This window comes from Ursus americanus, chromosome 16 (assembly GCF_024610735.1).
Source record: "Ursus americanus isolate L20-20 chromosome 16, mUrsAme1.1.p, whole genome shotgun sequence".
NCBI classification, from domain to species: Eukaryota; Metazoa; Chordata; class Mammalia; order Carnivora; family Ursidae; genus Ursus; species Ursus americanus.
Window position 1 is genome coordinate 63,609,648 of NC_142142.1, and position 20,781 is coordinate 63,630,428.

At 40.5% G+C, this 20,781-nt stretch overlaps 3 protein-coding genes across 5 annotated transcripts in view; 1 reads left to right on the forward strand and 2 right to left on the reverse strand.

Moving 5' to 3' along the window:
* The window catches only part of CEP126 (centrosomal protein 126), a 92,677-nt gene extending 92,110 nt beyond the window's left edge, over positions 1–567 (reverse strand). For all 3 annotated transcript variants that reach the window (XM_087868508.1, XM_087868507.1, XM_087868506.1), the window contains exon 1: positions 26–567. In XM_087868508.1, the coding sequence (XP_087724634.1) occupies positions 26–153 (128 nt within the window). In that variant the 5' untranslated portion in view covers positions 154–567. The remainder of the gene's footprint in view (positions 1–25) is intronic.
* Positions 568–5,355: 4,788 nt separating this feature from the next.
* Positions 5,356–20,667, forward strand: ANGPTL5 (angiopoietin like 5). The gene is made up of 8 exons (XM_045797631.2): positions 5,356–5,488; positions 7,304–7,448; positions 9,144–9,247; positions 9,771–9,864; positions 11,952–12,052; positions 14,347–14,467; positions 16,459–16,644; positions 20,110–20,667. The coding sequence occupies exons 1-8, from the start codon at positions 5,393–5,395 to the stop codon at positions 20,427–20,429; spliced, it is 1,167 nt and encodes a 388-aa protein (XP_045653587.2). The 5' UTR covers positions 5,356–5,392; the 3' UTR covers positions 20,430–20,667.
* LOC123792493 (uncharacterized) overlaps positions 9,281–20,781 on the reverse strand; it is a 160,521-nt gene continuing 149,020 nt past the window's right edge. The window contains exons 7-10 of the mRNA XM_087868510.1: positions 15,550–16,000; positions 14,708–14,856; positions 13,700–13,922; positions 9,281–10,241 (exon numbers count right to left, since the gene is read on the reverse strand). The gene's annotated coding sequence lies outside the window, so the exon portion shown is untranslated. The remainder of the gene's footprint in view (positions 10,242–13,699; positions 13,923–14,707; positions 14,857–15,549; positions 16,001–20,781) is intronic.

Here is a 20,781-nt window from a genome sequence, read left to right on the forward strand (position 1 = left end):
CCGGCCACCACCCCCGGAAGGATACAGGTCGGCGGCAGGCCGGCAGCGCCCGCGGCCCAAGCGGGGGCTGAAGGGGGCTCCGTCGCGGGCGTCCGACGACTCGGGGTCCCGTTCCGCGACTGCGCTCCGGGCTCCAGGCCTCCAGGCCAGCATCCTTCACCTCAGCGCCGCCTCCCCGCCCGCCGCTGTCGCCTCCCTCATGGCAGCCCCGGCCTCTTCCTCCTCCTCCCTCCACTCCGTCTCTCAGGCCTCGCGTCACGGGCGCGGAAGGGTTGGCCGCGGCAGCCTCGGTTCCCGTGCAGCAGCGATGGTGGCTGTGGCGGCCGCGGCGGCGACCTTGCCCGGCACTGGCGGAGGGGGCGGCAGCGGCCCCGCCGACGCCGCCGCCATCTTGGCAACCGACGGACGCCGCGTCCTTGGCGACGGAAACCAGGGCGCCGGGGCGGGGCGGGGCTACGCGCCGGGCAGCCAATAGGCGGCGTGGGCGGGACCAGGCCTCCCGGGAATCGAGTCTGCGCAGCAGCCCCGAACGGCGTGGTGTGTTAGCGCATGGCTCAGGCAGTCCCTGCTCCCTGGTCCTGAGGGTGTTGTCGTGGGGCTGTTGAGGGATGCGAGGGTTGCCACGGGTTCATTCGGGGTGGGAGGGGGGGGATTGTCGATGGAACCACCGAATCATGTGGGGTTCGAGCTGGGAGTCTTTGGAGGCATGAGTATCCCCAGACACCGTCCCTTTCCCCAGGCTGGACGAGGTGGAAATTTCCCTTCCTGGGCATTCCCTCACCGCCGTGATGCTCTGCCAGCTCCTCGGCAGTCTCTCCCTTACCTCTCCCTGCTGTAAAGATCTGCCTTTCCACGGCTCCCGATGATGCCTGCCCTGCTGCCAGATTCTGGAGACAGCCCATCGCCGCGTCGGTGGCCTGGAAAGAAGTCCAGATTTAATTTAGAGATCTCCCGGAGAGTCTGCCAAAACACATCACCATGCTTAGAGTGCTGCAGGAGGTGTGCAAAACTGAATGGGTTTCTGAGCCGTTAATGTAATGGCTTTGCAAGTGCAAATGTGAAAAAAAGGCTGAAAATTTCTGTTGGAGCTCAATAGAAAAGTACGTATAAATTCCGACTGTGTTTCAGCCAGGGTTTTTTTTTTTTTTTTTTTTTTGGTGGAAAAACTCCCAGATTGGAAGCAGAATGTACAAACCAAATAAAAATCACTCACTCGGCTTTGAAATGTCTCTGCCTTTGTGAATTAATTTGTTCATTTTTAGAGTTCAAATAAACTTTTCCAGTTGAAACTATTTAAAACAGTTTTTGCAAAGTTCGATGCAGTGACTCAAATTGAAATGTCATTTGGTGACTGGGATTTTAAAATGCCACAGCAAATCCAGCTTTGATTTAACACACAAAGCACTTAAGTTTCCTTCAGGACAATGCCAAGAAGATAGAATATGTAATTTTGGCAAAGAAAGACTAAATGTATATACATGGACCATTAGCTATCTTGGCAAGTTTTAGACTGGCCTAGCCACACCGTTGACCTTGATTCTGTTCCCAGTGCTATCATCACAAGTCTGTTTCTCTAGGGCCTATTTAAAAGAGAGTAAGAAAAGCGGGCAGTGCAAAGTGTACGCCAAAGTGAGAAGATTGTGGTTGCTGTTGGGAGTACTTAGGCGTGCTTAGACTTCCTCAAAGCCTAACTTTTGCTATCTTATTAGTTTGGCATTTTGTAATTCCTAGGCACCCTCTTGCTTTGTTGCATGACTATTAGCATTAGGAAGCACAGCTTGGTTTCTCAAGTGCCTAGAAATGCTTGTTCATATTAATCATTCTTCATTCAAATTTTGTTTTGCAATGAAGACCAAGAAGAAAAGAAACTTTAAGCACAGTGCTGTTAGTTTCTTTTTTTAATCACAGGATCTTTTTTTTTAAACCTTTAAATTATTTATTTCTTCAAAATATTGATCAGTTTCCACGTTTATTTAAGTTGTATAGTCCTAGATTCTAAAAAAAAGAGACTTTAAGATTACATATTTGGATAATAGATAATGAGGCATTTATAAACTTTTTCTCTTGACAGGAAAGTCAAGTATGATTCAAGCAACAAAAAGAATATTACACTAAAGTTTGTATTTTTATCAGAAGATACATCTGCATTGAATACAATGCTTAATTCTTTTGTACTTTAAAACCGCAGTATAACATATTGTATATATGTTATATGATATTTTTATTTTATAAATATTTTATTCATTCTTTTAATATGTATAATTTATTCTTTTATTAAGGAAATGTATATTGAGCACCTACTATGTCCCAAAGACTTTCTAGCTGCTGGGGATACAGTGGTGAAAAAAACTGCAAAGTCCTTATGCTCATGGAGCTTGTATTTATTTTTCTTGCCCATGACAATATATTAGATAGTGAAAATCACTGTGAGAAAAATGGAGTAGTATAGGGGAATAGAGACTGATATAATTCTATTTTAGATATGGTGCTCAGGGAGAGCTTCTGATTAAGGGAAATTAAGGCAGAGTATAAATGAAGAAAGGAGGTTGCCATGCAGATAGCTGGATGAAGAATATTATAGGCAGAGGGTGCTATAAGTAAAAAAGGCTCTGAGGGCAGAATTATATTTGATGTGTTCATAGACCAGCAAGAAGACACTGTGACTAGAACAGGGTGAGGGAGGGAAAGTGTGCTAACACTCGAGAATGGAGAAATGCTTTGGGGATGTAGTTTAGATTTAGCAGGGACTGACACAGTATTCAAGGAATCGATGTAAAATCCAAATGCAAATGAAGCGGAAGCCATTGGAGAGTTTTGAGCTGCAGAATAATGTGATCTAAGTTAACCTTTAGAAAGAATCACTATAGCTTTGGTAGGGAAGCTTAGACTATAGTTGATAAGACTAGATACGATGAGGTTAGTTTGAATGATATTGTAGTAGGTTAGGTGAGAGATTATGGAGACTGGGAGTAGGATGGTGGTAATCAAGGTGGTAAAATGTGTTCACAATTTTATTTATTTATTTTTAGAGATTTTATTTTTATTTGAGAGAGAGCATATGTGGGTGTAGGGGCAGAGGAAGAAGGAGAAGCAGGCTTTCCACTGAGCCATGAGCCCACATAGGGCTCCATCCTAGGACCCTGGAATCATGACCTGAGCCAAAGGCAGTTGCTTAACTGGCTAGGCCACCGAAGGGCCCCAGAAGTGTTCAGAATTTTAAACCTTGGGGCGCCTGGGTGGCGCAGCGGTTGAGCGTCTGCCTTCGGCTCAGGGCGTGATCCCGGCGTTGTGGGATCGAGCCCCACATCGGGCTCCTCTGCTATGAGCCTGCTTCTTCCTCTCCCACTCCCCCTGCTTTTGTTCCCTCTCTCGCTGGCTGTCTCTATCTCTGTCAAATAAATAAGTGGAATCTTAAAAAAAAAAAAAGAATTTTAAACCTTGAGCCAGTAAGAGGTTGACGAATGGTTGTGGCAAGTGGGTGAAATGGCTGTGTTTCAAGTGAGGGAAAAAAAGAGTCAAATGTGACTGTGATTTGGGGCTGGACCAACTGGATGAAGGGTATTGCCATTTACTAAGATGGGGAGGAACAGATTGAAGGTGGAAGGAGTAAGATTTGGGCTTCAGACGAGCTAAGGAGGAGATGCCTAGTAGACACCCAACGTCATTAACATGCCTCATAAACTGTTAATGATGTTCTGTTTACAAAAGAAATAATAACCCCTTTATGTTACAAAGCATGTCTACATAACTTACCTAATTTGAATACTCTAATAACCTTTTGAGTTATGCAAAGCAGCCTGTGAGGGACAATTTCCTGAGCTTTCACTTTCATCTTGGCTGAGGCTATTTTTTTCCATCTTCTGCTGAAGTATTTTCTTGCTCCAGTAAGAATTTCCTGGATTTGTTTCTGGGAAAGCTATGAAAGAACAAAGAATTTTAACATCTGGCTGATTTAAAATTAACTTAAGTTCTGCCATATTTATTACAAATTTCATAAGACTTCAACCAGAAATTAAAAATAAGTGCTCATCTAGTCCTAATACAGATTATAAAGGCCATGAACATTGTCAGCAATGTTAGAACTGCATTGTAGATCAAGCCAAATAATAGTAATAATAGTAACCCCTAACATTCGAGTGCCTGCTTTCTCCCAGGCACTGTGCTGAGTGCTTATGTATATTAAATCACTGAATGCAGAGCATAATCCTCATTCTACAAAGGAAGTAGTTAAGCTATAGTGATGTTAGATGACTTTGCACAAGGTCCCAGAGCAAAGGCGTGGCGGAATTCACATTCGAACCCAGGCAGTTTGGTCTCAGATTCCAGTCTCCCAGCCACCTCATGCTGCCCCCTGGAAAAACTCTGATAATAAGAGAGAAGAGTGTTTGGGATTAATAGCGGGTGGTGAGGAAGTACAGTCAGAGAATACCTAATTGTTTGAAGGTATTAATGCACTAATCAGCATTTGAGTGTCTACTGTGCCCCAGTCAGCATTATTAGCTCCAGAAACACTATGGTGCTGTCCCTGCCCGGTAGCTCTCGGGCTGGGAAAGGGAGTGGAGAACGTAATACCTGGACCAGGAAGCAAGACTCAGGAAAGGTTTGGATCCTTTTATTTTATTTAATTTTAGTATAGTGAATATTTAGTCATGTTTATAGAATGAAGAGATGGAATTGGGTAAGGGAGTATTTGGAGACTCCTTACGGACATTGATCTATCAGCTCTCGGAGAGCAGTAATTTTCAATAATATTCCCTGACACCCAGAATTTTTGAAGTTTTAGTAGCACAGATGTAAAACATACAAATCAGAGTCCTAGAAATTTGGCGTTTATGTGGTTACTATGACCATCACTGGAAGCTGGATTCAGGGCAAGCTTACTTTACACTGAATTAGCTGTCCTGCATCGACTAAATTTCTGCTTAGTGTTTTTGTAAAAAACAATTTCAATATAACATTCTTTCTACTCCATCACTCATGTCTACTTCCTTACTATTTTTATGCAAGCTGGTTTACAATTATTAAGGGATATTTTATCAAAGGTGTTTTTCCAAGGCCCCCAAAAATCCAACTCACAAACATTAGGTGGTCCTATAAATTCATGCTTTATCTATTTACTTATTTATCTAGCTGTTGCCTATATTCTAAAAGCAGGCATATAGTCATTAAAAAAGATTTGTATAACTTACAAATGACAGGATCTCTACAGGCTACCTTGTTTTTCATACGAAGGGTGTTGTTTCAAACGAGGGCATGGAAACCAGTAAGTATTGGCTTCTGTTTTTGTTGAACACCTTCCAGAAGTTTTCAACTGAAGACTCTATGCACTGTAGTTCTTTCCACAGAGAGCTGACTGATACTTGAAGAGGTGTTTCATTTCTCCAAGAAGAATATGATGTATCTTCCTCAAGCTTCACTTTTATTCTTAAACACATTTATTTTTATCTGCAGAGGAGTTATTCAAGGTAACTGTGTACATCATTCTACGGTAAGAATTTCAGCAATATTATTTTAGCTAGGAAGTATGATTATATTGTTTTCAAGATACATATTAAAAGTTTGAAAAGATTAACTGTAGTACCCAATATAATCACAGAGCAATTAAAGTGTTTGTTTAGAAATGCTGAGTCTCTGCTTAAATGATATTATTTTTAAATTTAAGAAACCATAAACTGAGGATTGACACTTAACACATTTCTTGCGAAAAAATTTTTAAAGAAATTACAGGCCTAGGTTAAAAACTAGCTGGCACCTTTTGGGTTAACGATGATAAATATCTGATAAGGTAATGAAAAAAATTCACTTTGCTGTTTAAAAAATTAAGTATGCCATAAGCATTTATAATCAAATACAGTCTTGTAAGTGGTTACCTAGGAAATCAGAAACTTTTATTTAAAAAATGTCAGAGCGACAGCTAATAAAGTATATGCAATATTCTGAGTTGATGGGGATTTGAATCTGTATCTATTCAAATATTAGTTTATAATTTTAAAATGTTATAAATATATTCACCATGGTATCAATACCAAATTCCAAAGTTCCAAGGTTAAAGAAAGAAGAAATTTTAGGAAAGACACAGAAATATTAATAATACAATTCTCTAAAATACTAAAAATTTAAGAACCTTTTTTTAGATCTGAAAAAAATGTGGTTGTCACCTAGGTTTTTGAAAACATCTAGTATGCCAATTATTACAGGAGGAAGGGTGAAAGAGCAAGAAGTTAAAAATAGGTCAATGTAACAAAATGCCAGCGTCTTTTGGGGGCAAATGTCTTTTTTTTTTAAAGATTTTTTAAAATTTATTTATTTGACAGGGACAGCCAGAGAGAGAGGGAACACAAGCAGGGGGAGTGGGACAGGAAGAAGCAGGCTCATAGTGGAGGAGCCTGATGTGGGGCTCAATCCCAGAACACCGGGATCACGCCCTGAGCCGAAGGCAGATGTTTAATGACTGCGCCACCCAGGCGCCCCTGGGGGCAAATATCTTTTATAATATGATTAGCTCTTTACCTTTCTCTCAATATTCAGGTCAAAGGGAGGTAAAGCTTGTTACTATTTTCTTTCAATAAGTTACTTAAATCTATGTGACTTCTACCAAAGAATGTTTTCATATTGGAAAACCAATATTTACCAACAGAAATAAATACGTTTGGAACGGCAGCCATATTGGCTTTCCAAGATGACATCTGTTGTTGATTTTGCAAAGCGAAATTCTGTGCTTTTCTATTGCTGTCACTGATATCTTTCAAATCAATGAGTAATTGACCTTTCAAATCTGTAAATAGCTTAGCTTATATAAAAGCAAAAACTTTCCACACATCCCCCCTTCCAGCCCCCAATTCCTAATGGTTGCTGGCAGAAAGCCCATTTGGCATAGAAATGCAGGTATCCCAGGGAACATTCCTAGTCCTGGTCAAGGAACTTCAGACCGCCAGATAGATAGATGCCTAGAGGAGGGATGGCTGGACGCTGCATCAGACATGGAAACATGCCAAAGTTCAAGGTCAAGGCCACGGCGCCACGTTGTGGAAAGTAGACCCTAAATATATCCCTTAGGAATTGGAGAAGAAAAAGGCAGAGCAAAAATGTTGAATTAACGTATACTTTTTATTCTTACCTAAAATTTACCTGTAAGGTTTATTTGTGGAAGTTTAATTAACCAGTTCATTGTTTTTTTTTCCTAAAGATGATCCTTGTGTACGTCCTGAAGTTTCGTTTCCATGCACTCTTCTTACTTATTATCCGTTATGTATAGAACATACTTCATATATTGTTTCCTTATTTCTGTTTTTTTAATGTAAAGGATTCTCCAACAGTTGACGTTGTAGAAGCTGTATCTAATGCAAAAGATGAGAGTAAAAGTAATGATACTGTTTACAAGGAAGACTGTGAGGGGTCATGTGATGGTAAAATCAAAATTACGCGAGAAGAAAAACATTTCATGTGTCGTAAGTATGAAAAACGACCAAATTATAAGGGCATATGATTTATGATTTCTAGAGTATACATAGAAGGAAATAGACCTTAGCTTTGTCTGGGTTATTTTTTAAAAATTTAAATTCAATTAGCGTCATTAGTGTCAGATGTAGTGTTCAACAATTCATCAGTTGCGTGTCACACCCAGTGCTCGTCACATCACGTGCCCTCCTTGATGTGTTGGGCCATTTCACATGTATTGTGATCATCCTAGGCCAGAAGTTTTCTGTGCTCGGCACATAGTAGGTGCTTAGTAAATATTTGGTGAATGAACGAATGAATCCTTGTACGCAACTCTGCGGCATCTGCTGGCCACAGAGGGCAGAGGACGCTGAGGGCGTTTTATCAGTCCACTGATGGCTATTTTCGATCTTCATCTGAGCCACTAGGAAATTGCACTTAGTTTTGAGGGGGAGTTCATTAATATGGAACAGCTGCTACGATCAGTATATTACAAATCCATAGCAAATTTATGTACCAAAGTACAAAAATAAACTCTCAAAGTCTTGATTTTTGTTTAAAACTATCCAGTAACAGTGCAGGAATTTTCGTGGTCTGTTACATGCACATGGTGGGCGGGATGACGAAGGGGGGTTGGAGAGGGAGGGGTGATGCTCCGGTCTAGCTCTTACAGGGTGGACAGCCTAGGACAAATTATGTGCTTAATTCTATGCGCACCATGAGTACCTCTGGTTTCTCAAGCCGGTGAGTGCCCCGTGGGTTCCTTAAGACAGATGTCTAAGTCCAGGAAGAATCTCACAGAAAGTGAGAGACTGGAAGTAAGAAAGAAGGATGAAGCTGGGTGGGGTGGTTTTAAGATATCAAGGGTTATTAGTAATGTGATTCTGCTGTGGGAATGAAAGTTAGGAACATAGAGATAAAGTAATCTTTTAAAGAATAGCGTATGCAAGACTATGTAGATGCTTTTGTTATAAAGGTCTGGGAAGTACACGGTAGAGGGTGGTTAGTTCCGGATTTTGAGAGCTGTGTCCTGGTAGAGAACGTCTTTGGTGTAAGAAGTACAGACTGAAACACCCAGGGACAACACGGTAGCCTGCTTGCAGATGATTTGGGTTATCTGTTCTGCTCTGGCAACTCTTCTAAGAATACGACTGCTTTAAAATGAAAAAAAAATTTTAAAAATGAAAAACATATCGTAAACGTTCAATCAGAAATGAACTGAAACTTTGACTAAGACTTATTATTTGTGAATATGTGTTTGCGATTTCCTTATATAAAAATATATAGCAGTATTAGAACAAACTAAGAGAAAGATTTATTTTGAAAATTAACTTGCATGATATGGATTACTGCCTTTTACTTTCTTATATGGTAAAAATTGAGGACTTCTGGACCTCCTGCTTTTGTATCTCTCATCTTATGAAGTGAGAATTAATATTCAGAATGGTGTCTCTCTGTTACATGAGATTAAATCATTTGGGGGTCATCTAAACTATTAGAACGCATAGTTTCACTAAGAAGTGTTGAAACAGTTGTTTTCTTGGTTAATCCTGAGTTAAACAAAAATTGTACTAACAAGTACTTAGATTGAGATATTATTGTGTCTACATATTCATCCAAAATCACGTAAAATCCATTATATTTCACTCTAATTATTTTCTCTAACAATATAACATTTAGCAAACACTTTTGTATTATGATTTAAGGAAATTTGCAGAATTCAATTGTTTCCTACACACGAAGCACCAAAAAGCTGCTAAGAAATATGATGGACGAGCAACAAACTTCCTTGGATTACTTATCCAATCAGGTACGGGGGGGGGGGGGGTCTTCGCTACTGTGCTGCTTTTGCACACCCTCGCCGACGCGGTTGGAGGTACGGCTGTTCGTTTTGTAACGCGATCATGCAGACGCGGGCTTAGTGCCTATTGCTGTTAGAGGCGTCACAGCAAGCGTCAGGCAGACGCAGAGCTGCTCGGAGCCGGTGCTGGTGAGGTTGCAGGTGGACAGGGACAACCGACCTGAAGACACAGGCCCTAAGTGGTGCCCACCGGGAGCCCCGCAGTGTGTGAGCGGGGGGCTGGAGGGACCGGGCTGGGGCCTGCCAGGCTGCCCACGACCCTCGCGAGCAGGTGCAAGCCACCTGCGGGGACCGTAGCTGTGGCCCTGCCTTTGCAGCCTTGCCGCAGGGGCGGGGGACGCGGAGGGGGGCAGTGGGCATTATTACATAGTACAGAGCGGGGTTTGTAAGAGGCTTGGGGTGCCAGCTATAGAATCCAGTGGAGGGGGTTTTGTTCAGCTATAAAGTGTTAAAGGTGAGCCTGTGTCCTCAGGTGAACGAGCTCATGAATCGGGTTCTCCTTCTGACCACAGAAGTTCTCAGAAAGCAGCTGGATCCTTTTCCTCACAGGCCGGTTCAGTCACATGGTGAGAACTTTGCTATTTCAGACTTTGCGTACTCGTCTTTAATTGCTTCAAATTTTCCTGATGACTTGGTGCCTTTAGAGGTTTTGTTTATAAAATGCAGCTCGCTACTATCGAACAGGCTGGAGGAGTGACCTGCCAGTGAGCGGACTTCCACGCAGACAAATGCGCTTTCCTAAGTCGGGAAGGTTTTCCAGCCGCTGAAGGCCGCGGCCGTACTGAGTCTGTCGCAAACTGCGCGGTTTTATGTACGTTGTTTCTGGGCTGGCCTACATTTCATTCACAATCTTCAGTGAGAAGAAAAGAAGGTTTCAGAGTTGTTTCCACCTGTAAAGAGTATTTTTGATATGTTCCAAGTATTTCAAATTGGAACCTAAAATCTGAAAAGAAAAAGAAACTTAAGACAGAAATAAAGTGGAATTTAGAGCTTTTTGTATAAATATACAGTGTAGTAACTCTTAGAGGCCTGGGTTTCTAAGGAAAATACCGTATCATATCTTACAAATATGAATTAATACCAAAGAGTTCCACGTAAATAAATATTACCGGGGGCCTAGGGTATGATCTTTCTTCCTTACAAAGGGAAGAAAATGAACAATTACTGAGGATCTCCTATGTGTCAGGTGTAAGACAGGCACTTACACATGTTACTTTATTTTAAATTATTTTATTGTAGCTCATGTAGTTACGGGCGTGGGCTCTGAGGCCAGACCGCCGCTGGCCTTCCACTAACTCAGGCAGTCTCCTTATCAGCAAACTGATGACAGTACTTCCTCCCGTAGTTGTTGCAAGGACTACGTGACTAAGTGCACGGAAAGCTCTTCGAGTATTGCCTGATGGACGGTGAGACAATATAAGGGTTTGCTGTGATGATGATGATCAGAGGAGGAATATGCAGCCCAGAAGATCCTAAAGAATCTGTGCACACTTGTTTGTTTGGATGGTGACGGCGAGGCGCGATTCCAGCCCAGATCAGTCCTTTATTGTGAAGTCCTATCGTATTTCTGAGCGTAAGGCTCTATAAGAACGTCTCTTAGCAATTCAGAACAAAGGCAACAAATCCATTATCTTCTGGAAATAAAGAGGGACGCAAACAATCTTTAATGGCTAATTTTTTGTAGATAAAGTTTTCTGCATATGTATTGTGTGCTAGGCCCTGCGCTAAGCGCTTTACATAATGCCTCACTGTGCAAATCGCCAGAACAACGCTATAAGGTAGACAGCGTTGTTATCAGGAGAAAAGAAGGAAAATGGTTGAGTAACCTAGCGAAGGGTCTCGGCTGACGAGGAGGAGGGCTAGGACTCTAACCCAGGCTTCTGGCTCTGGAGTCTCAGGCTTGCCTGTGTGTTTCTCCGGGTAATTAACAATGTCAGGGTTGCATTTATTTTATTACATTTATGAAAGATAACACAAAGTGCCTTAGAATAAAATGTAATACCCACATCCATATACTATGCTTACAATTCCCTGGGAAGTGGGATCTTTGGAGAAGGTGACCACGGGATGCCACCATTCTAACTGTGGGCCGCAGAGCCCACTCTGGCCTCAAGCATAATTTCTTCTTGGTGAAGAATGATTTCCCTGTCCCCTCCCTTTGGCTCCTGTAATGGTGGTTCCCGACCAGAGTCTCTCGTTTCCAGTAGTCAAGGATGTGTCACCTGTAGTTAATCTATTTATTCATTTGGGTTTCTCCTTCCCATTCATATAGATTTCCTTTACACATTATGTCCCCCCAAAAGGCCTACATTCCAGAAAGAGTGTTATTTATTGGGTGAGAGAATGCATAACTATAAAACTTATTAAATAAATGTGGATCCCAAGTGGAACGTTTAAGCAGTACAGAGTACTAATCACTAAGAGTGATGTTATTAGTGAAGGTTTATTGCGGAAGGAATTCCTCAATCCTGTTTCTTGCATGTATTGTCTCCTGATTTCTAAAATCGAGATCATTTTTCATTTCTAAGAACTTAAAATCATCATATCGTTAATGGAAGTTATAATTTCAGATAGCACTGTCAGATCTCCACAGTAAAGTGATTAAGTCTTAAACATGCCCTTGAAAATATCCTAACTGATTTTACTTTTCTAGGTTTAGATTGTACTGATATTAAAGATACCATCGGCTCTGTCACCAAAACACCAAGTGGTTTATACATAATCTACCCGGAAGGATCTAGCTACCCATTTGAGGTAAAGTTTTCCCTTATCATATGAAACAGGATAAGCAGCCAGTCTACTTAATTAATATTAAAATTTTAATTGCTTTCATATCTTATGTTTTCTTGACATTTGTAATATAAATGGGTAGAAGTTTCAGTTTCAAAATTTTGGTTTTCTGAAATTCTTTGCCCAAACCACAAACCCGTAAAACAGCTTGAGAGTCTCTCACTTTTCCATTTGAGGCTTCATGTTTATACTCTTTGAAGTAAATCCATTTGGTGTAAGAGCTTATATTATCTTTACAGTAGGCAGAAATATGCCTATAAATTCTTGCTTTAATTAGCTCGTGAATATTAGAAAGTAGTGGGGTGCTCTGCCTTGGAAACTCCTAAAAAAAACTTTGATTTCCCTTCCTATATATGGAGGTGACAAATGATTTTATGTGATTATATAAGAAGTTCATAATTTAAAAACAACTTTCACTAAAGTATGAAGCAGATTGAGAAAATCTTTTCTTAAATTAAAACTATTTTTAAATAGGGGCGCCTGGGTGGCTCAGCCTTTAAGCGTCTGCCCTCAGCTCAGGGCGTGATCCCAGTGTTCTGGGATCGAGCCCCACGTCAGGCTCCTCCACTAGGAGCCTGCTTCTTCCTCTCCCACTCCCCCTGCCTGTGTTCCCTCTCTCGCTGGCTCTCTCTCTCTGTCAAATAAATAAAATCTTTAAAAAACAAAACAAAACAAAACCCATTTTTAAATTGAATAAGATAAATTACCCTCATGTCTATCTTTAGTAGTCCTATGCTTTGATTTCTGGAAGAAATCTCTATCAGAAATTACTGTTATTGACAGGATATATATATAATATCATATTATAATGTTAACCTAGTAATATTACATATACAATAATATATAAATTATTTATATATAATTTTTTTCTGTTTACTCTTTTGTGCATAAGAAAGTTTATGATGTCACTATTACACCTTATTGATAATCTCATTACACAATAAAATAATTTTTCTCCTGAGTAGATACTACCAGTTTCTCATCTTGAAATTACTAAATTATTTATGTATTTTTTCTAACATTATTTTATCATCTATTGACAAAATGTCAAAAAATTGGGGTCTAGGGGCCCTGCAACTTATGGAGCTGGTCTCAGGAGCAGAGATGACATGTGCTTATCAGAAAATGTAAATGTGGGATGATGAGCAAGTTACTCGTGGGGAAGGAAATACAGGTAATTTTTGGAGGGAAATTCACTTAAAAATTAATGTTGGTCCCAGAAGGAATCTTGGGGACCTCACTCCAACCTTTGAACTCAGCAAGCAGTGGTCGAGGCTGCAGTGAGATCCTTTTAACCATCGTACACAGGTACATACACCATATCAGACGTTGGCTGATGGTGGAGACTTTCTTTTATCCTTGCTAAGAAAGTGTCAGATGTTTTACTCTTCCGGTGATGACTCCTCTCTGAAAGTCTTTTGTGTACCCTCAACTGTCAGAGTAAATGACTTGTTCTAGAATGTTCTCATGGCAAAAAAAAAAAATGGGGTCTTAGGTGGGAAATAATTTTAAAATTACCTAAGTCGCTTCACCTACAGATTCAAAAATGAGCCTGAACATATGTGGAGAGGAAAGGCTTCTAATTTTGTTAAGAGTGGGATGCATAATTACCTTTTCAAATCGTTGATTTCCTAATTCCTCCACGCTGCGTTTCTCTGCGTGCAGGGAGTTTCTGAGGGGGACGCTTGCTTGGATTTTTTCCCCATGTCACTCCTCTAGGTCCCTCCAGCTGTCCTCTTAGAGGCATTTACAGATGCAGCCAGGAACACCTGCCGAGGTGGGGGAGATCACACCTTTCTGTCTGCAGATCCCGTCTGAACACAGGTCTCTCAGGCTTTTGGAGAAAAGAGTAATCAAAGACAGGGACATGGGCATATTTAATGAACACTTAAAAAAAAATCAGTGTTTTCATTCAAAGAAAAAGTTAATTTGCAGATTCCTCACTCTGCTACAGCACATTGGTAGCATTACCGCTCAACTGAAAAATATCCATGGCATTGAGGAATACGAGGATACAGCACTTACACGGAAACAGATGACTGACACAGGGTACTGTAATTAGCTTGGCTACAAGTTTTCTTAGAATAAACAGCATTATTTCTAAAGATTTACATCTGAATATATGAATAGCGTACAACTGCATCGAAACTTTCAGTGAACTGTCTTTGCTTTCTCTAGGCTTAAGGGTGAAGCATGAGTTTTATGTCAACAAATGAAAATGATAGTATATGATTTTTGTGTTTTCTGGTCTGTTTTAGGTAATGTGTGACATGGATTACCGAGGAGGCGGATGGACTGTGATACAGAAAAGGGCTGATGGGGTCGTTGATTTCCAAAGGCTGTGGTGTGATTATCTGGATGGATTTGGCGACCTTTTAGGTCAAATGTTATTTCTCCTCTTTTTTTCTTTGTTTTGGCATGACATCTGCGGACTGTTTCTCTGTTGGTCACATCATTAACAAAAACAGCAAATCCTCTCTCTCTCAAACTGCGATCTCTTCACTGCTATTACTTAGAATGAGTGGGTCTTAGGTTGGGGTCTGGAAATCCCTATCTTTAGATACCTGTTGAAATGGGGTTGAGTGGAAGTTCTGACCTGCGTATTTATTAAGTACTTACTGTGTACCCAGCAGAGTTCTGGTAGATGCCCAACAACTGTAGAATGGACAGGCAGGGTTGTCATGAACCTTGAAATTCTTGGCATGTGTGGTGTGTCTCCGAGAATGGAGAATTGAGGTGCACGGCAGTACAAATATGTATCACATGACCTGGGAGTAGTATTTTATAAAAATATCAGTAAAAATCACTATGCTCAACATTCGAAAACTATAAACCTCAAAAAAATTGTAAAATCTGTTCACATTATTGCTGCACGACAGTATTACCTTTGCCAGCAAATGGGAATGCCGGTATTTCTGAACTCTGCACAATGTTAACTTGGTTGGAAGTTCTGCCGGTGACTTTGATCACTTTCATGCTATTATTTTAAGTTACGTTGTTTTAATTTAAAAGCTTTAACATCCGTAATAATATCACCCAAGGATTTAGTAAGTGGTGGTGTTAGTTCTGTCGCTACAATCCCGACTGCACGCTAATGATTTTAGAAAGGATGTGACATGTGATGAAGTGTTATGGACGCGGCTGGACAGCTGCAGTTACTATACTGTAGCGTGATTAATATAGTGTATTTTCTCAGCATTACCTCTAATTTTCTGGCAAGTGCTACCTCCTGATTTCAGTAGTTATAGATCTACAGGCTCTGATTTGTCATCCTTCCTACTTGATGCTTATTTCTATGGGGAAGTTATCTGAGTTTTGAGACAAAGGTCTCCAGGCAGGTATATTTCATGTGAACAGACTATACTTGGTATAGTTTAGAAAATAAACTTGGGATTAAGGAAAATATATTGTTAATTCAAATTAGGGGCTGGGTAGAGGGGCAAGATGGCGAGGACACTTACAATGGAGTGTCATGGGCTGGAGACACCAAGGAGACCCCCTTCCTTCCTGTCCTTCTTCTGGGTAATTTTCACTTGTGAATGGGTGTGCAGTTAGAGTGCCCCAGCCAGCCCTGCTGGGGGACTTGGTATCTTAGCTAGAGTTTCAACGATGTGAATGCTGTCACTCCGTCTCCCAGCTCTCCGAGGTTTGTTTCCACTAGACCCGACCTTCCTTCAGTCATCTCAGGATTCAGCTGGGGGAATGTATGTTAGAGCAGAGCCTATGCCAAGGTGGGCAGGGGGAGGTCCAAAGCCAGTGGCTAGAACATGCAAAGAGTATGCAGTCCCAACGCTGAGTTTCCTAATTCACCCTGGAACTCATTTTCATTCATCACATGACATGACATGTTTATTTGTAGGTGGCTGACATCCTGCATTCTAACGAAGAAATGCTTATTCACAGAGCGTCATTCTGGAAGACAAAAAAAAAATAGTTTCAACTGAACATTTTCAGGAAATGTTTCTTTAGGAGCTGCTGATTTAGAGGTTAAATTCTTAACATTTATAAGTACACATTATTTTGTTACCTGCCATAATATTTCAACAGCTTTTTTGTTGACATACCTTAAGGTAAATTTTGAAATTTTAGTTAGTCATTAAATGAATTTTTGAATTTATTTTGGTGAGATAAAAATAAAACAGTCTAGTTACCCCAGCCTGGTGAAGTAGAAGTGGGAAGATTACATATATATATATAATTTTTTTTTTTTGTAAATTAGGCAAACACTGATAATTTGAGCTAGGGGTATCTAGTCTCTCAAATAATTTATGTGAGCCATTTCAGTGTTCAAAAACTAAACAATACCAAACAATAATAAAGGGTTATTCTAAGTTGTATTAAAATATGTTAAAAAACTTTTTTTTTAACAGGCGAATTTTGGCTAGGACTAAAAAAGATTTTTTATATAGTAAATCAGAAAAATACCAGTTTTATGCTGTATATTGCATTGGAATCTGAAGATGACACATTTGCTTATGCATCATATGATAACTTTTGGCTAGAAGATGAAACAAGATTTTTTAAGATGCACTTAGGACGGTATTCAGGAAATGCAGGTAAGTTTTTTATTCCCCAAATTATGCAGGATATTTAAATAGAGCTGGCTCAATATTAGGTGAAGATAAAGTAATGTGTTTCTCTTGGTCTAGGACATGTAACAAATAGATCAGGAATGAGAGAACTGAGTTTTGAAGCCCTGCTATGATCACTGAACCACCTCATGATTTTGAAAAGCTTATATTCTTTAAAACTATTTTCCATGTGTAATTGCAACTGACTCTTCAGAAGGAGAGTCCATGGGGCAGGCTGGGAAGGAACTGCTGACATTTTCATGTTTGGAGAGGCTAGCAAATTGCAGAATGCTAGAGCTGATCTCCATTCTTCTCACTTTCCAGGTCAAGGAACCTGAAAGATTAAGGGACTTGACCATGAGTCTCAGCTCATCACACCTGAGCCAGGGCAAGAAGCCAGGTTGACAGAACAGCTAGTTTAGTGGGTTGTTGTTGTTGTTGTTTTTTTTTTTCACTATACTTTGGTGCCTCTACTCATTTCCAAATAAATTTAATTTTTAAGAATTTCAAAATACTTCATGTTAAATTTATAATTTGATGCTGAAATCTTAAATTTGAGTTAATACCAAATTCAACTCTCCTAATGCTACTCATCATGGAACTTGCTTATTGTGTATATTTAGTGTTAGAAATCCAAAAACAAGTGAGATAGTTCCCAGTTCTTTACCTGATTACAATATAGAGGGAGGATAAAGAAAACCCCAAACTTGGAATACTGAATACTGACCAAGCTTTGGGGGTTTAAGAAAGGGAGAGAAGGATCCTAATTGATTGTATCCAGAAAATCTTCACAGAAGGGTGGTTTCTAACAAGGAGTTAATGTTAGATTCAATGTGGGAAGGTTTTTTGAAAGTACATACTATTCGGTAACTTTGAGCCCAGGTATTTGTTTCCAAAGTTGGAGATATTGGTATCCTTATAGTTGAGAACCACTAATCTGTACTTGGAGGAAGGGATAGGCTTCTGGCCAATGACTGTTGGCAAAGAGAGCATTTTGAGCAGGCACAGCAGGAGGAAAATGGCTGAGCATGAAGACATGCCGAGTATGGCTGGAGTCCTGACACCTGACGGGGCTTAGCCTTGGGATATTAGGTGAAATTCTGAAATTCCCATCTTGATATATAGGGAAAATTTTCAAGAGTTACAATACGTGATCTTTAATGCTGCATCTGTAAAAGTGTGAAGAACTGTTTCAATACGGAAAATATTATGTTATGAAAAGGTTGGGTGGGTTTCTCTATCAGAGTAGGATCTAGAGGATACGATTCTTAAAGGCTCAAGTGTTTTATCACAGAGCCCTCAGACTCTGCCCTCAGAAAATACTCTGCATTTTTCCAACAAGGTTAAGTAACTTCCTGCAGATGATCGCATAATACAATCAAGATAGAGAAAATGTGTCAGTAGAACATACGTGTGATCAGGTACATGGTAGAGTTGAGCTGCAAATTTGATTTTGACCTCAGAGCAAAAATAGAAATATGAATTTGAGCATTTGAGCAACACAGTTGTTCCAGGAAGACAAATATTCTTGATTCTAAAACTTGAGAGAGCTTTATTTGGGTTCTCAGAGAAAACAGTGTCACGTTCTGAGTATACTCTCACAGGAAATATAGCAGTGGGTTTTACTGGGCTAGTTCTTTTTTTTTTTTTTAAAGAGTTTATTTATTTATTTGACAGAGATAGAGACAGCCAGCGAGAGAGGGAACACAAGCAGGGGGAGTGGGAGAGGAAGAAGCAGGCTCATAGCGGAGGAGCCTGATATGGGGCTTGATCCCCAGAACGCCAGGATCACGCCCTGAGCCGAAGGCAGACGCTTAACACTGTGCCACCCAGGCACCCCACTACTGGGCTAGTTCTTAAAAATAGAACTCTGCATTATATTATATTATAGTATTATTTTTTAAGGATTTTATTTGTAAGTCATCTCTACACCCAACATGGGACTCAAAGCTACAACCCTGAGATCAAGAGTTGCATGCTCCACTGACTGAGCCAGCCAGATGCCCCCTATGCATTGTATTTTAAGAATCATTTATTAAATACAACCCAGTGAGGAGCCCATATAATATATGATCCTTCTGGTGGTTGGTCTTTGTCCATAGAAAGTATCTGTGGAGGGATCATATAATTTAGGCAACACTCCTCAAGTGTCATCTCTCATCTGAACTTCCAAGAGGTATAGCTCTGTGTGGGTGTTGACAGTTATATTCTCCCTGCAGATCCCTGCAATGTGGGCATTTCATTTCCTGTGAAGTGCAGGGTAAGAGGCTTTGATAAGCAGCTGAGCTGGGGTATAGGAAGGGCCACTACCACTTAGGAAGTTCCTACGCTCCTCAAAGACCCAAATATTCAGAACATAATGAAACAAATGTGGGCTTTGGATTCCTCAAAGATTTTGCATGGCTTCGCTTTAAGTCAGTGTTTGAAACAGATTAGCAAAGGTTTTGTTTTATTTTTTTAGAGATGTATTTATTTATTTTAGAGAGACTGAGCAAGAGAGAGAAAGAGAGAGTGAGAGTGTGGGGAGGAGGTTGGCAGGGGAGGGGCAGAGAGAGAATCTCCAGCAGACTCCCTGCTGAGCCCGGAGCCCAACATGGGGCTCAATCTCATGACCCCGAGATCAGGACCTAAGTGAAACCAAGAGTCAGACGTTCAACCTACTGCGCCCCCCAGCGCCCCTAGATTAGTGATGTTTACCTGTAGGTGAGATCTCGGTGTAATGGGACTAATTAGAACCTTCTGTTTATATAGTTTTGGTAAAACAGAGCATGACTCCCACCCCTGCTGCTTACTTACATGGGCGGCCTTGGCCAAGATACTTACTCTGAGGTTTTCGTGACTATCGGGGATGCCATAAAATGGTTCTCCTTTAACTGCTCTCCACGTGTGGGAGCCGTGAAGGAAAGGCAGCCCTTGGTGGTGTGGCTGACGACAAGCTGGAGGCCACTGGGTGTTTTATACCAACTTGGTGGCCCCCACATAAAACCAAACAACGTGTGTGTTTACAGACGTGAGCATCTGAAAGGTGGCAGCTCCCTCTCCAGCCGAGCGATGGAGAAGGGTCGTGGCATGAAACTATAGTTATTACGTAGAAATTCTTCTTTTCCCTAAATTACCAAGTACCGCATTACCCTTCCCCAAAGTGTGACAGGTTGTACAGCACCATTTTTGGCCTGAGTTATCTGATTCTGTCTACAGAGCCAAACTTCCATTTGGACTGTGATTTTACATCAAATATCCACTTCCCGAAGCCTGTCATGCTGAGGAATTCATTTCCAGGTTCTGCTATATTGCAATCTGGAGGAGAGGCTTTAATACGATACCTAGTAGAAAATAATTGAAACCTTAGCTCTAGATGTGAAGCTGTGTAACAATGGTTTTGGTAAAGGTCAATTAAAATGACAAAAATTGCCTTAAATGTAGTCATGTAAAAAAATCTGTTTTGCCCAGGTGATGCATTCCGGGGCTTCAGTAACGAAGAAAACCAAAATGCAATGCCTTTCAGCACATCGGATGTGGATAATGATGGGTGTCGCCCCGCATGCCTGGTCAGGGGTCAGTCCGTGAAAAGCTGTAGTCACCTGAGTAACAACACCGGCTGGTGGTTCAACCAGTGTGGTCTAGCGAACTTAAACGGCATTCATCACTTCCCCGGAAAATTGCTTGCAACTGGAATCCAATGGGGCACGTGGACCAAAAACAACGCGCCCGTCAGAATTAAATCTGTTTCAATGAAGATCAGAAGAACTTACAATCCATATTTTAAGTAATCTCCTTTTAAATTGTAATGTGTGTTCTACAGTTATTTTTGATAATACCGAAAAGATTTCATATAGTTTCTCTTTTTACTGTTCAAACAATTTAGCCAAAATTTAACTATAGATGACGTCTAGGTGTTAAGGGTTTATCATAAATTTTTAATTTTGTAGAGTTTTATAAAACATGGCTCAATGTATGCTTTTCTACAAACTACATTAGCACTATATAATAAAATTTGTTTTAAATGAATTGCATTGTCTTCCTGGAATCTGTTGTCTTTCAAAGAATTGTCCCTTCTCTTCAAAGCACATGTACTACAGTAGATTTTTAGGAAAATTGAAGAGAGCATTATACTTATTTCCA

What these genes read in the sequence shown, in the direction of transcription:
- ANGPTL5 (XM_045797631.2), top strand. Translation starts at nt 5,393, where the DNA reads ATGATGTATCTTCCTCAAGCTTCACTTTTATTCTTAAACACATTTATT. An exon ending in CAGGCCGGTTCAGTCACATG is followed by an intron (nt 9,865 to 11,951) that starts GTGAGAACTTTG and finishes TTACTTTTCTAG; the next exon opens with GTTTAGATTGTACTGATATT. An exon ending in ACGGTATTCAGGAAATGCAG is followed by an intron (nt 16,645 to 20,109) that starts GTAAGTTTTTTA and finishes TGTTTTGCCCAG; the next exon opens with GTGATGCATTCCGGGGCTTC.